The sequence below is a fragment of the Pteropus alecto genome, unplaced genomic scaffold (assembly GCF_000325575.1).
Source record: "Pteropus alecto unplaced genomic scaffold, ASM32557v1 scaffold206, whole genome shotgun sequence".
Taxonomy (NCBI): Eukaryota; Metazoa; Chordata; class Mammalia; order Chiroptera; family Pteropodidae; genus Pteropus; species Pteropus alecto.
In genome coordinates, this window is record NW_006438906.1 from 5,310,471 (window position 1) to 5,324,644 (window position 14,174).

The window sequence follows — 14,174 nt, forward strand, 5'->3', positions numbered from 1 at the left end:
AGGAGGAAGAGGGCGACGAAGACGCGGCGGCGGCGCTGGCAGCCCCCTGGGGCCCGGCGGGACCCGGCCAGGCTTGGCAGGACTTTCAGGAGCGTCTCGGGGACGAGGCCGAGTTCATCCCCAGGTGCGTGTGTGGGTTGGAGGGCTCGAGGTGATGGGGGTGTTTCCTTGTGCAGACCCTACTCTTCTGTGAGTCGCTTTTCTGCATTCGCCTACTCACTAACTTTTCCAAGACTGAGATCCCCTAAGAGTTAAGGAAGGGAATGCGTTCAGAGTCAGGGTTGGGGAGAAAGTTTCACTTGCGCATTTCTGAGCCCTGCAAAGGACACTTTGTTAATGACATGGGCCGTGTGAAATCCTCAGCGTTCTGAGATTCTTCCGGGACAGCGGTTTAGGAGCGCTCCCCTTTTCAACGCGACCTGGTTACGTCACCCACTCAAGGACTCCAGGCTGCATCCTGGAGCGGTGAAGTGACACGGTGCGTTTGCCAACTGGTATCCTCTGTAGTAGTTTTTGCATGTGTTCTTTTTCCTACTACTATGTAGAAAAAGAGACATTGTTGGGCACATATATTGCTGGACACATATATTCACTGATGCCTACATTCTAGAGTTCATTTGTTTAAATTTCAGAATAACTTGGGGGTGGGAGAATAGACTTTCTTATCTCTGATTGATGGAGGAACTTAGACCCTGACGCTTAGACCTATAAAATGTTATGGGACTTGCCCACTAAATAAAAGAGCAGAGATTTGATCTCAGATGTTGTGAACTGAAAAACTCTTTTTATACACACAGAATGAAATGATAAAATCAAGCAGTAAATTCTCTACTATTATGACGCTGACAGATACAACATAATATAAAGTGACTAACTTAATTCTCAGGGAGAAAAGGATACCTTCTAGTTCAAGAAATAGGGGGAAAGCTACTCAGGTTTTTTTTTGTTTGTTTGATATTAATTTGCATCTGTCTATTCCTGGTGTCCTCACATGTCTCAAGCTGTTACTTTCACTTCTTCCTCAGGCATTATAAACATGTGAATGCTGTAAAATGCTTTTCGGCTTTCTACTTAGATTTTAGTTGAAATTTTGTAGAGCTCTGGCTGTCATTATTGAGAAGAACAGAAAGGTATCATTTTGGTTGGCAGTTTACTTACCTGAGACGTAGATTTAGAAAAAAGAAAGCTCTGGGAGGCGGCAGTGGCCTGGCTCACCCATTCAGAGATTAGACCTGCAGCACCAGGAGTCCTCCCTTCTGCCTCCACCCAGTTCTCCCTCCAGTTTGGAAAGTACAGGGAACACTGGGCATAGTGAGTGACGCACTGCAGTATAAGAGGGATTGTGTAGAGAAAGTGGGTGTGATATCCATCTTTCCTAGTATTTACAAATGAATTAAAATATAGTGTCTTCACCAGGGAAATAGAAAAATTTAAACATCACTGTGAACTCTACTCTGAATCATCTTTCATCTATAACTTTGTTTGGGTCCAGCTAATTAAAAATTTTAGGAATAAGGAAAGGTGAGTCCACATCATATTATTTTTATGTATATACACACAGATACATGGACTACTTTTCACAGTTGTCAGGTCTTAGCAGCAGATATTTGACCCATAAATGATTAAAATGACTTTCTTTTGATCAGTTTACAAACCAGAACTTAAATATTATTGGTGATATTGCTGTCGTACTTTTTCAAACTCTTCAAAGGTTATTAAAATTAATGGCCCCCAGTACACCTGGTAGACTTGTGTTCTTAAGCTCCACCCCCTTCTGATGGGAGATTAACAAGTACAATATTTGCCTTCCTGTACTTGTTCAAGTGGAAAATAACTAAATGGAGCTGCTTCATCTGATTGTTACCATGGCAGCCATAACTGTTTTGGTAAATTGGATTGCTTCTATTCCAGTTCCTCATACAACTGTTGACCTTCCCATCTTCCCATTTAAATGTGATAAAACTCTTTTGTTATTGATAACGCCATTGCCATTATTTCAGCCAGGTTGATTCTGTAGTTATATATCGTTGTCTTGTGCTAGGTACTATCTTAGGTACTGTCCTAAGTCCCTGGAGACAAAAAGATGGATGAGATGTAGTTTATGCCTTCAAGAAGTTTATAGTGTGGATGAAATAGTTCTCAAAAATTTCCTCAGGACCGTTTAAAGACAAGAGAGTTATTTGCAGGAAAACTCCATCTATTGTGGGCACAGCCTGATGGAACTAGCAAGCAGGGACTTTCTTTGAAGTCTTGAGTTTTTATCTTAAAACTCATGTTTGTTCATTTTCATAATATATGGGGGTTGTTTTAATATACAATATTATATTTTCTTCCTTGGGGAAATTGTCTCTCAGGAAGGTGTGCCATTTCATCTGGTGGCTTTGTTTTCCACCTGGCACTCCATCTTCCCCCTGGTGGCACCCTGTCCCATGCCTATGGGGATGTAGGGTGTTCATGTATAGTTTGAGGAGAACAGACATCAGATATAAGAACGTTTGGTTCTTTAGAGTCAAAATGTGGTAGCGATTTCCATTTCAAAGTTTGTTCAAGCTCTTCGATCAAAATATAAAGCAAATTTGGGTTAAACTCCCCAGTCATCAATAACTGTGTTACTAGAGTGAAAATAATACTGCATTGTGAAAGGCTGAAAACAGGTTCTGGGATGTGTGTCAACACTAAGTTCATTTCCTCTTAGAAAACTGAGGAAGTCTTTCCATTAAAGTCTGGGAAGGGAGGGTCCAGAGCAGTCGTGTGAACTATTAACCTGAGCTGGGCAGGTGTCCACAGAATACAGGGTCAGGATGGACCGTTACCACTTCCTAGTAAGCTGCAACTAGGTCAGCCAGCAGGTGAAACCAGGATGGGCAAGGTGATGTGGTTATGTAAGAGAATTCTGAAAGGAAGATTGTACCAGGCCAAGGAAAGTTCTCAAAGTGGGGAGAGAACGTCTGGGGAGAGACAGAAAGCAGACTCGTAATAACCTAGCCTGGCCAGTTTCCGGTGTCAGGGGCATTATTTTGGTGAAAAGGAAGTTCGTACCCAGTAGGTACTCGATAAATGTACTCACTAAATATTTGCTGAATGAATTGAATGAGCCTGTGTTCTTCGATTCCTTGGTTCATATACTGAGAATGCAATTAGTTCATGCTGTGTTTTTTTTATTCATTTCTTTTTCAAGTTCTTGTGAGCTGGTCATGGTGCTCAGAGGCTGGCAAAAAGAGAAAGAAATGGGTGTATGCGTGTGTGTGTGTGTGTGCGTGCGCGTGTGTGTGTGTGCGTGTGTGTGTATATGCACTAAGCATTTGACCTGACCTGAAACAAGAGTGGTGGAACTCATCTCTCCCCTGGTTAGACCTGAAGCTTTTCAGAGTTTTCTCAACTCCATTTGTGCATTTGACCTGACCTGAAACAGGAATGGTGGAACTCATCTCTCCCCTGGGTAGAGCTGAAGCTTTTCAGAGTTTTCTCAACTCCATTTGTAGCGATTTTGAGTATCTGTGAATTGATTCACTTTGGTAAATTAGCTTAAAACCTCACATTCCCACAAACAAAAACATTAGGGTCCAGCTAGTATCAGAACCACAAAGAATTTGTGAATGGGCACAGGTTCTGCCGCAGTAGCCAGATCAGGGACAGACCCAGGGTGGATTCCTGTGGCATAACAAGTGAAAGTGCGATTGGTGACCTCTCAGACAGGGCTAAGGTGGGATTTGGTCAGACACTAGAATCGGTCCTGGGTGGTCAGCTGTGCCACATGGTTTGTGACCTTTCTATACACACAATAGTGAAAGGGAGTCTTTTATTTAATAATTTAGAAACAAGAAATTTAATTGAGAAGAACCAAACCTACCCATGTGCGAACTATACGTGGATTGTCAAGACAGTTCATGTCAGCATGTTCTTATAACAATGATCACTAAAGTCTGGAGGAAAAGATCAACAGTTGAACACCAGTCCCACTTAACGAGGATATTTTTAAAAACAAGTAGCTACACATAGGCAGAGGCATAATTTTAATACTGGTCAGGGTTTCTTTTACATTTGTTCTTAGGTTCTACCTTAGGGTTTTTCGGTCTGATAGTCTTTTGAAGTAGTGGAGTTGCTTCAGAAGCCTGCTTCACTGACATGATATGGTGCCTGAAGGATGAGAAAGGCGGAGGCGAGATGGAGGCAAAGAAAGAGATAGAGGGCTGGAGACAGAGTGAGAGGGAGACAAGGTGAAAGACAGGGATCAACAGACAGATGAAGAGACACTGATTATTAATTGGATAGTGCCTTGGTTTCTCCTTTCTTACCACTCAGTGAGCTTATGGCCCTGAACCAGCTTGAGATGAGAGAGGCAAATCAGCTTTTCTCTGCTTGATTGCAGCTCTTCAGCGTCTTCAAAATATAAGTATCTGGGTGTTTTGGACTGTGTTTGTAGTGTTCGAAGATTAATATAGATATTTTGCTTACATGGCCAGTAATATCTGGCCAGTGCTCTTCCAAGGAGATAAAGATTTATTCCAGCCTTGAAGCATAATGGTGGGTTGGGCCCCAGTCCTGGAAGAAGTTTAAGGATGCTATCTCTCTCCCTGCCCCTCTACACACACACACACACACACACACACACACACACACACACACACACACACACACACACACACTGTATGTATGTGTGTGTGTGTATTTTTGTTTTTTCACTGTTGCTGGTCTGTTGCTTTTTGTTTTATCTCTTTAATTTAATATATTCTCTATCACTATTACATGTGTCATTACCCTGCTGCTGAGTGGAAGAAACATGTCTGTTAAGAAAACTACAGCTCTAACTTGAATCTTCTGAGCCTTGCTCCTGGGCCTTGTAGGAGTCTGTGCATGGCTTGGTTTTTATGGGCTCCACTTACTGGTGGTCCTTTCTAGTTATGATAATTTGAATTTCATCTCAAGGTTGTAATTTCTTTTTGGTCTTCAGACCCCAGAAAGGTATCCTTAGAGGACTGTCAGTTTTGACCATATAGATAGTGGTCTGCTGTGACCCTCAGATCTTGCTGATTGTCCAGAGCTTTGCTCTCAGGTTTCATTGCGAGATTGTTTATTCTGTCTTGATGGTGTGGGCAAAAAGAAAAAGTCTTAAAATGGATGTCATTGGAAGATTGCTCTCCAAGAACCATAGACTCTTATCTAGCTTGTCCTTTAACCTGAAATGTTGATTTACTTCTCTCCTAAATCACTATTCAAATTCATGGTCACACTACTCCTATCACTTGGAGCATGTAAAAATCTTTACCTGTTTCTTGATTTCTTCCTGAGTTACATAGTTTTATTTCATTTGTAAAGTAGAAGTCACTGCACTGTGCTAATCTGCCTTGAATATAGGAATGGAAGCTGACAACTGAAACCAGAACCATTAGATTAGATGCCACGGTGATTCAAATGTCTGTTGTTTTTTACTCCTGAAATGGCATATACAATATACATTCTTCATGTGTATCTTGCTAAAGCTTAGGTAGGATTTGACTGCATTATGTAGTTGGAAGGAAGAAATGGGAAGAAATTATTTGTTATGGATATTCAGGCTGTTTTTATCTGACAATTTTAGCTTCATATCAGGTTGTAAAACACAAAATAAACACTTTCCCGGAGGGAAGTTGCAGTGGTGGAATTATGCATGACACATATGGTTTCCTTGGAATTACCCCCTTCCCCCGCAAAACAAAACAATTTCATTGCTTCAATTTGTAAATATTTGGGATCTTCCTATAATTGCTTTTGTTAGGGTAATTATAAAAAGAGAAAAGTGAATTTTAACCCTTGAGGCCTTTGTACATTGTACAAAAACAAGATATACAGATGCAGTAGCTCAAAGATGTTTTATTTTTTTTCTCTAAGTCACTCAATATTTTTGTTCCTGCCAGTGTCCTTGTCACTAGCGAGACTTCGGACACCTCACCCTGACCTTGAAGGAGTTTGTCTCACCTTCTCAAGTACCCGGAAGTTTCTGATACCAGAAATACTTCCTGGCACATACCTGGGACTGTGGACATTTCACATCAAGAAAGTTTCTCAGATCAGTGGCTGCACAGACCTTTTAGGGTCTTCACATGTATGCTTGGAAGTCTTAGATGACTAAAACATTTTGTTTACGTTTTTGATGGAAGATAAAACATATTAATTCAAGCACATTTGGAATCACCTAGATGACTTCTCCATTACATATTTGGCTACACAGTTTCAATTCATGAAGCATCCCACAGCACCACATTCGCTGTCATGGGCCAATGAAGAAGACAGAGTGGTGAGGCTTAGTGTATGAATGATGTGTTCATGAAAATTGAAAGTGACTGACAACACACATAGACTCTTGGGTTGTGTGAGATCTCAGTAGAAAGTGTTGGGAGAATGGGATTTTGATCATGTAAGGGCGTTCAAAAGAGCCATGTGCAAGCTGCTGGTACCACATTGACATTGGCTGTGGTGATTTAGTTTCAGAAGTGTATCTGCTGTCAGATTAGATGAATGTTGCTAATTCTGATTTCATTGATTTTGTAAATGTGTGTTGGTCTTATAAACATTTTGGAGACATAAGTATAAGGAGTTTATATCTGGTTTATGTTTGTTCATAGTTAAGTGACATGATATATAAACAATATTTACATGAACTCTGGAATCCATAAAAGATTTTCTTTAATAAAGTTTGTATGTTAATCAAGTGTAAGAAATTTTGTTCTAAAAAGAATTGAAATCTTCAAGAACTATGTAGGATTTAAAACATTAGTTTCTCTATTTTTCATTGCTTATTGTCTTGTCCATCATTTAAATTGAGGGCGTAATGCTTTGGAAGAAATTCGTCTTAAATTGCTCCCAGTCTTGTCTTTTTTTGACAGAAGAAACTCTTCTTTCTTGCCTTTTTCCTCCCTCCCTCCCTCTCTCCTTCTCTCCCTCCCTCCCTCCCTTTCTCCCTTCCTTCCTAAATCGTTTTTTCTGTATCCACATGCACCCAGGACTGTACTAGTTACTGGCTTTCAAATAGTGTCCTATCAAAAACCAAAGTTTCTTAGCCAGTTTCTCTCTGTCCAGAGGTGATGGCACCAGTGAGGATATAGAGTGGAAAGAATCACAAGATGCATAGTCTAGGTCTAGCTGTCACTGGGGGTCAGAAATCAAACAGACCAGCTAATTCAGGGAGTTTCCTCCTGTCTTCAATAGAGAAGTTATCTTCATTAATCTCCTGTGGTGGCGTCATTGCTCCAGCGAGAAAGACTCTAGATCCATGTTAAATGATCTCTGCGTTCAGTTCTCTTACAGTCCTGTGGGCAACCGATGTGCTGGAGTGAGGCTCAAACTCATAGGCCTCTGTGGCCAGCAGGAGCCTCTGCTTCATCTGCTGCCAGACAATTGCTGCCGTGACAGATGTAGGCCCAGTGTTGCCATTGATACCAACTTATAGGGAAAACTCCAGATGTTAAGTGGAAGTCAAAGCACTACATTGAAAAAGATAGTGTCCAGTTTGTATTCTCTGTTTCCTACATGTGAACGGTATATTCAAATGTCAGGCATGATCTTGCTTTGAAGATCTGTGTTGATACTAGAGTGTGGCCTCATGGCACCTAACTCAGAACTTTAGATATGCTCCTTCTGCCCCTTCCAAGTTTGTGGGATTGTATTTTGACCCACAGATAGTCTGTCTTTGCTCTTTTTTTTTTGTTTTTGGATGTTGTTATACTTTTCTGAGTTACTTTGTTCAGATTCAACAGATAGAATATTTTCTATCTCCAGGTTATGCTTCCCTGGCAGGTGAGTTCTTGGAGATAAGAGCTGAGCTCTGAATGTGTTGGGATGTCCAGAACACCTTTTTCGCTGATGTCTTTCTTTCTCTTCAGTTGAAGCTGGAACAGTTTTTAAGACATGCCACAGTTTTTAGGCATGTCACAATTTTTAAGACATGTAAAAAAATCAATTGGAATGGAATGGCTTCTGATAAAAAGAATAAGGGAATTTAGTTATAAGAGGTCATATTTTCTAGTACTGCCATGCTGTTTTCTTTCATTGGTGGAATGCTTTGTCCTACGTGCAAAAAAAAAAAAAAATGTGGAGATGAAAAGATGCTCAGCATCACTGATCAGGGAAATGCAAATCAAACCACAATGAGATACCACCTCTCACCTGTTAGGATGGCTGTTATCAAAGAAACAGAAAGTAACAAGTGCCATTAAGGATGTAGAGAAATTGTAACCCTTGTGCAACTGTTGGGAATGTAAAATGGTGCAGCCTCTATGGAAAATAATATGGAAGTTTCTCAAAAATTTGAAAATAGGACTACCGTATGGTCCAGCAATCCCACCTTTGGTTATGTATCCAAAAGAATCGAAATAGAAGATATCCGCAGTCTTACGATCACTGCAGCATTATTCACAATAGCCAAGAGTGGGAAACAATCTAAGTGTCCATTGACAGCTGAATGGATAAAGAAAATGTGGTATATGCTTACAGTGGTTCAGCTTAAAAAAAAAAAAGGAATGCCTACCATATGTGACAACTTGGATGAACCTGGAGGAATTATGCTAAGTGAAATAAGCCAGACACAGAAGGACAAATTCTGCATGATTCCGTATATATGAGGTATCTAAAGTAGTCAGACTCTTAGAAGCAGAAAGTAGAATTGTTGTTGCAGGGGCTGGGGGATGGGAAAATGGGGAGTTGCTGTTCAGTGAGTTACAGAGTTTCATTCACTCAAGATGAAAAAACTCTAGAGATCTGCTTTATAATAATGTACATATATTCAACAATACTGTACTGTACACTTAAAATTTTGTTAATAAGACAGATTTGATATATGTTTTTTAACAAGAAAATATGGAAATATGACATTTTTTACAGGGGTAAGAAATTTGAATAACTACAAAAGTTCCGTCTTGTTTTTTCTGGACTGCTTCCAAATACAGGTTCTGTCAAGCTTTGCCCGTTAAATGTACTCACAGTTTAACGTACCTGTCATTGTTATATGACCAAGCAGAAACACTGGAGATAATGACACATTTAAGAACTCCTGCCCACCACTCAGACATCAAGGACAATCACTCTCTTCAATTTCAATTTATTTTATTTTGTTCTAAGACATTTTATGGGAATGTCCAGCTATGACATCCCATTGCGATAATTTACAACTATAAATTTTTGTAGCATGCCGAAGTGGCGATTTTGTTATAATGATATCTTTGACCAAGTATGTTTTTTAAATGTCTGGATACACTTCAAAAAAGTGCAAAAGAGTTATTCATTCTGAAAACTGAATGCAGTGGTGAAAGTATCACTTGCTGTCAGCTGCTTGTGTCGCCTGTTCCAGAGCAGAAGGGCTCGTGGGAGGTTGTGGCAGCATTTGCTGACTTGTAGCCCATCGACTTAGGCATAGTGACTGCACCATTTCATCCCTTGATGTGACAAGTCACCTCATAATTCTTGCTTCTATAGAACAGAGTTACAGTCTGCTCTGGGCTAAAGTGAAAGAATTCCCGAAGAGTCAACCAACATATGCTTAGAATATCCATGTTTTAGGACTTTCATATGTCATCTTTTCTGATGGACATGCTACAAGTTAGTGTTAGTGTTTGTGATACAAAGTACTTTTTCTTTTCCTCCATGGGAATCTGTTGGCATAGCATGTACTTCAATCTGGCAGTTATGGGTAACTTGGGAATGTTAATGAATGAATTATAGTGCAGGCATTTCTGCTCTAACGTAGTGTATGCATTCCAGAAAATCTAGTATTCTTCAAATGCACACAGCCCATATTTAAAAAAAAAAAGTAAGGATGGGGCTGACCATTTAATTTTTATACAGCTTTGTAAGCAGAATACGCAAAAAAAACCCCAGTAACAATACTAATTAGATACTAGCACAGTAAAAAAGAGTCACATTCAATTCTTAATAAACAGAAATACTGTAGTCCAGAATACCTGTAGATGTTTTAAAACACAAAAATACAGAATTTTGCAGTTTATTTGTTTTGAATGTGAAGGTAGCTTGATGGAAGGAGGTATATGGATTGTAGCTGCTGAGTTATGGGGAGAAGGACAAAGTGCACAAAGACTTGAGTGAACCAAGACAAAGCCTGTGGACAGTCTGTGCCAAGGAACACCCTGGGGTGAGTAAGCATAGTATCCAGCCCTGTGTCCATGCCTTCAGCTATGGGAATTGACTTACATTTGGTGGCTGTTACTGGGGGGTGCAAAACATTACCATTCTGGGGAAGCCAACTTCTACTTTAGCATCATTCACCTTTTGACCTAGGGAATGAATGAATTGATGCATCGAGAATATGCACTCTGGCAGAGCAGTCCTTGTCTTGAGTACAAATTCATGAGAGGCTAAGGCAAAGCACAAAGCCAGAAATGAGTGTTAGATCGATTCTGTGTGTATAGATTCAGAGGTTTTACGCTGGCCTGAAAGGATAGTGCATCGCTTCTCTCCTATTAGATTACAGTGAATAAGCTGTCTTCAGGCTATTGAAATCTGTCAGTCCACAAAAGTTTACAGGTCTATCAGACAGGTTGTTTCAATCCTAATGAACTCTGTTGAAAATTAAAATATTGCATTATAGCTGAGCATTTGGGGCCTTAAAAAGTGGACCTACTCTGTTGAATGATATTTAGAATTAAAGTTCTTATTTAGTAACTGAATAAGAATTCAGTTCTTACTGAATTCAACTAATTTGAATAAATTGAATAATATTATTCAATTCTTTTAGGCAATGTTCACTGTGAAGCTGGCACATTTGTTTATGTGCCATCAGCCCCAGTGAAAATGCAATGGTTTAAGTCACTGTATTAGTTAGGGTTCTCCAGGGAAGCAGAATCAATACAATATGTATCTATATCTACATATATCTCCATGTCTGTGTATATACTTACCTAACTGTTATGTACCTGTCTGTCTGCCTATCTATCAAAAAAGAGATTAAATTAATATAAGGAATTGGCTTACACGAATATAGATACTGGCAATGCCAAAATGCAGGGTGGGCTGGCAGACTGGAGATCCAGGGAAGAGTCCATGTAGCACTGTAAGCCGGACGGCAATCTGCTGGCAGGATTACCTCTTCTTTGGTGGAGGTCAGTCTTCATTTAAAGGTCTTCAAATAATTGGATGAGCATAATCTGTTTTACTCAGTCTACTGAGTTAAATGGTAATCTCATGTACAAAATACATTCACAGCAACGTCAAGACATGTATGACCAAATATTTGAGTATTGTAGCCGAGCTAAGGTGACACATAAAATTAACCATCACAGCCACTAAGAAACTTTTTCAAATGTTCTGTTTTTTAGAATCCCTATGTTATGGGAATCAGTTTTGAAAAGATCAGAGAGCATTTTTTTTTTATGCCTTTAGCTTATAAAATATGTACCAGAAAACTTTCAAACACTTACTTGAATCTGGAGAAATGTCTATACATATGTTATATTCCTCCTGTACCCTTTCCAAATGCCTAAACACTTCAAAACAATGCACTAAATTTCTGGGGCAACTTTAAAGTTATTAACATTTTTCTATCTGCCAAGAAAAGACTTGCCCTACATATGTTTATGGCTGCAAGATGCTCCCCAGGAGAAGAGGGCTTATTATTCACCCTTGTCCCCACTCTTCCATTCTCACTCTTCAGTCTCATTCTTCATCAAAATATCTGTAATTCTAAACTGAGCACCTCACAGAAGCAACAACATGGATTTAAGCAGCGTTAGCCATCTGGCAAGCCATGTCAGCATTTACATTGCTGCACTTTCCCAGGCAAACTAACTGCTTCCTTGCTCACTTCCTTTCTTCCTTTCCTTCTTTTGCAAATGTTATGGGAAAAGCATTATGCTAAGAAGTCCAAAGGCTGAAGTTTGAATGAGAAACAGTAAGAAATTCCTTGGAGTGGGAACAGATTCTTATGCTGCTGTCCCCAACTACTAGTTTTTGTTCCTGAGTTGGTAGTTGCTAACATGGATGAAATTTGAGAGGCATAGGGAAGCCCAGAAGTGTTTTACTGGATACAGATCCTAAAACTCAGCCATGAGAAAGCCACTCATTCCACACTCATATTCCCAGGACAAGATATCATTCAGTTCCAAGGAACTCAGCAAACACTGTTTTCAAATCTTTTTTCTCAGGCTTTGCTACTTAAGGGCCACAGACCAGCAGCATATGCCATACCTGGGAGCTGTTCTAGAAATGGGTAAAAAAATTATGGTTGTTGTAGATTATGGTAGTCATCTCCATTCCACTGTGTGACGATACCACAGTTTATCTACTTTACCATTAATGGCCATTTGGATAATTTCTACTTTGTGTCTATTACATATAGTGCTGCAGCGAGCAGTCTGTCACATGTCTTTCGGTGAGCATATAGACACATGCAGTGCATTGTTTGCAAAATAATTTAGCTTTCCTTGCTAACTCAAGGTCATCATTATGAAGTCTCGTCTCATCTTGGACTGTAGTATAGTAATATCTCCAGGATTTGTGGAGATGGTAGTTCAGCTAGACTTTTTGAGTTCCTGTGTGTATTTTCTGTTCTTGCTGTCAGACTTCCAGGTTACAATTTACTATGGTCAGTGCTTCCTTCCTTTTTGGGTACTTTCGTTTTGCTGAAGATTCAGAAAGTAAATGATCAGATATATTAGAACTGTGTCTTAAACCCCTCTTTGAATGCAGGTTATGCCTGTATCAAGCAGGGGTATCTCAGAAGCTGTTTTTCATTCTTTCCTGATTCTCAGCCTTCTTTTGGATTCTTCGTTGTGCCAGATACCCAAGTTTCAGATGGCTGGAGTGCTGCTATTATTTTGAAATTACTATTTTTTGCAGTTTTATTCTTTTTCCATTTGTATTCATATTTTAACTCCTTTCCCCATTTTGCTCATATTGAAAATTCCCTAAAGTAGACATTGTAGTTCTAAATTATCTTTGTAAAAATAATGCCTTTTTTTTTTTTTTTTGGAAGTCAGATTCCTTCAGGAGAAAGAATTTGCAAATCCGATGGTTATTTGCTCTTTTAGTGGGTTGGGGCTCTGCGAGCTCAAAAGTGAGCTAGTTTTCAGGACATCTGATCCTGGTATAATGTGAAAAAGTCAGATTTTAATATAGGCTTTTTGGCTACTTTCTTTTTTAAATCACATTCCAGAAAATCACCCTTCGGTCCTTCAGAAAATCAAATGAAAAAGTAATTAAATTTCCTGCAGCTTGCTGGGAAAGCAATGAAGTAGACTGGTGATGAGCAGTGGAGTGTATCTGGGGAAACTTCTGCCTTGTGGAAAAAATGCCCCAGGCGCATTGAATGAGACCAAGAGCCTCTCAAAGGGTCTTAACTATAGAAATGTGGAATTAAAGATGTCAGGAGCATTTTATTTTAAATGGGGAATGTGTTAAGAAACTTTTAAGAAAATATAACTAATTTTGCTTTAGTTTGGTATTTTTGGTCCATCTCTTTGCATAAAACAGAGAGGCTAGAAAAGCATTATTGATCTATTTCTATGTTTGATGGTTAGGTAGCAAAGTAAGTAGGTAAAAATCAATGATTCTTAAAATTAGGACTAAAATTTAAAAATTCTTTCTAGGACATACTTTTTTGTACAGTAACTAAACAAATACTACCATGTATACAAATAGTTTTAATTTAAGATTGTTCAAAGATGTTGTCATTGAAAAGAAGTTCTTATTTTATTGTATGATCTTTCAGAGCAACTCTTATAACCTTTCAAAGAGAATTTTAAGAAGGTCAGAGCAGGTCGTGTACAATCTCCAACAGATTTTCTTGCCAGTATTATGTATACTCAGGTATAAGGTTGATATTTAACTGTTGAAGAAAATGGGACTATAGCTTAGGCACCAAACAGTTATCTTTCCATGATATCAATAATAATTTAGTGTTAGATGCCAGTCATTCAATAATTAGTAGTAGATATTTAGCATATATTAAATATGAATTTAAGAACTACATTAGTCGTGTACACTCCAACAGATTTTCTTGCCAGTATTATGTATACTCAGGTATAAGGTTGATATTTAACTGTTGAAGAAAATGGGACTATAGCTTAGGCACCAAACAGTTATCTTTCCATGATATCAATAATAATTTAGTGTGTGATGCCAGTCATTCAATAATTAGTAGTAGATATTTAGCATATATTAAATATGAATTTAAGAACTACATTTCCTGC

General features: G+C 39.0%; 1 protein-coding gene across 1 annotated transcript in view; it reads left to right on the forward strand.

The window, feature by feature from the left end:
- RASEF (RAS and EF-hand domain containing) overlaps nt 1-14,174 on the forward strand; it is a 62,825-nt gene that overhangs the window by 373 nt on the left and 48,278 nt on the right. The window contains 1 exon segment of the mRNA XM_025049733.1: nt 2-124. Within this exon segment, the coding sequence (XP_024905501.1) occupies nt 2-124 (123 nt within the window).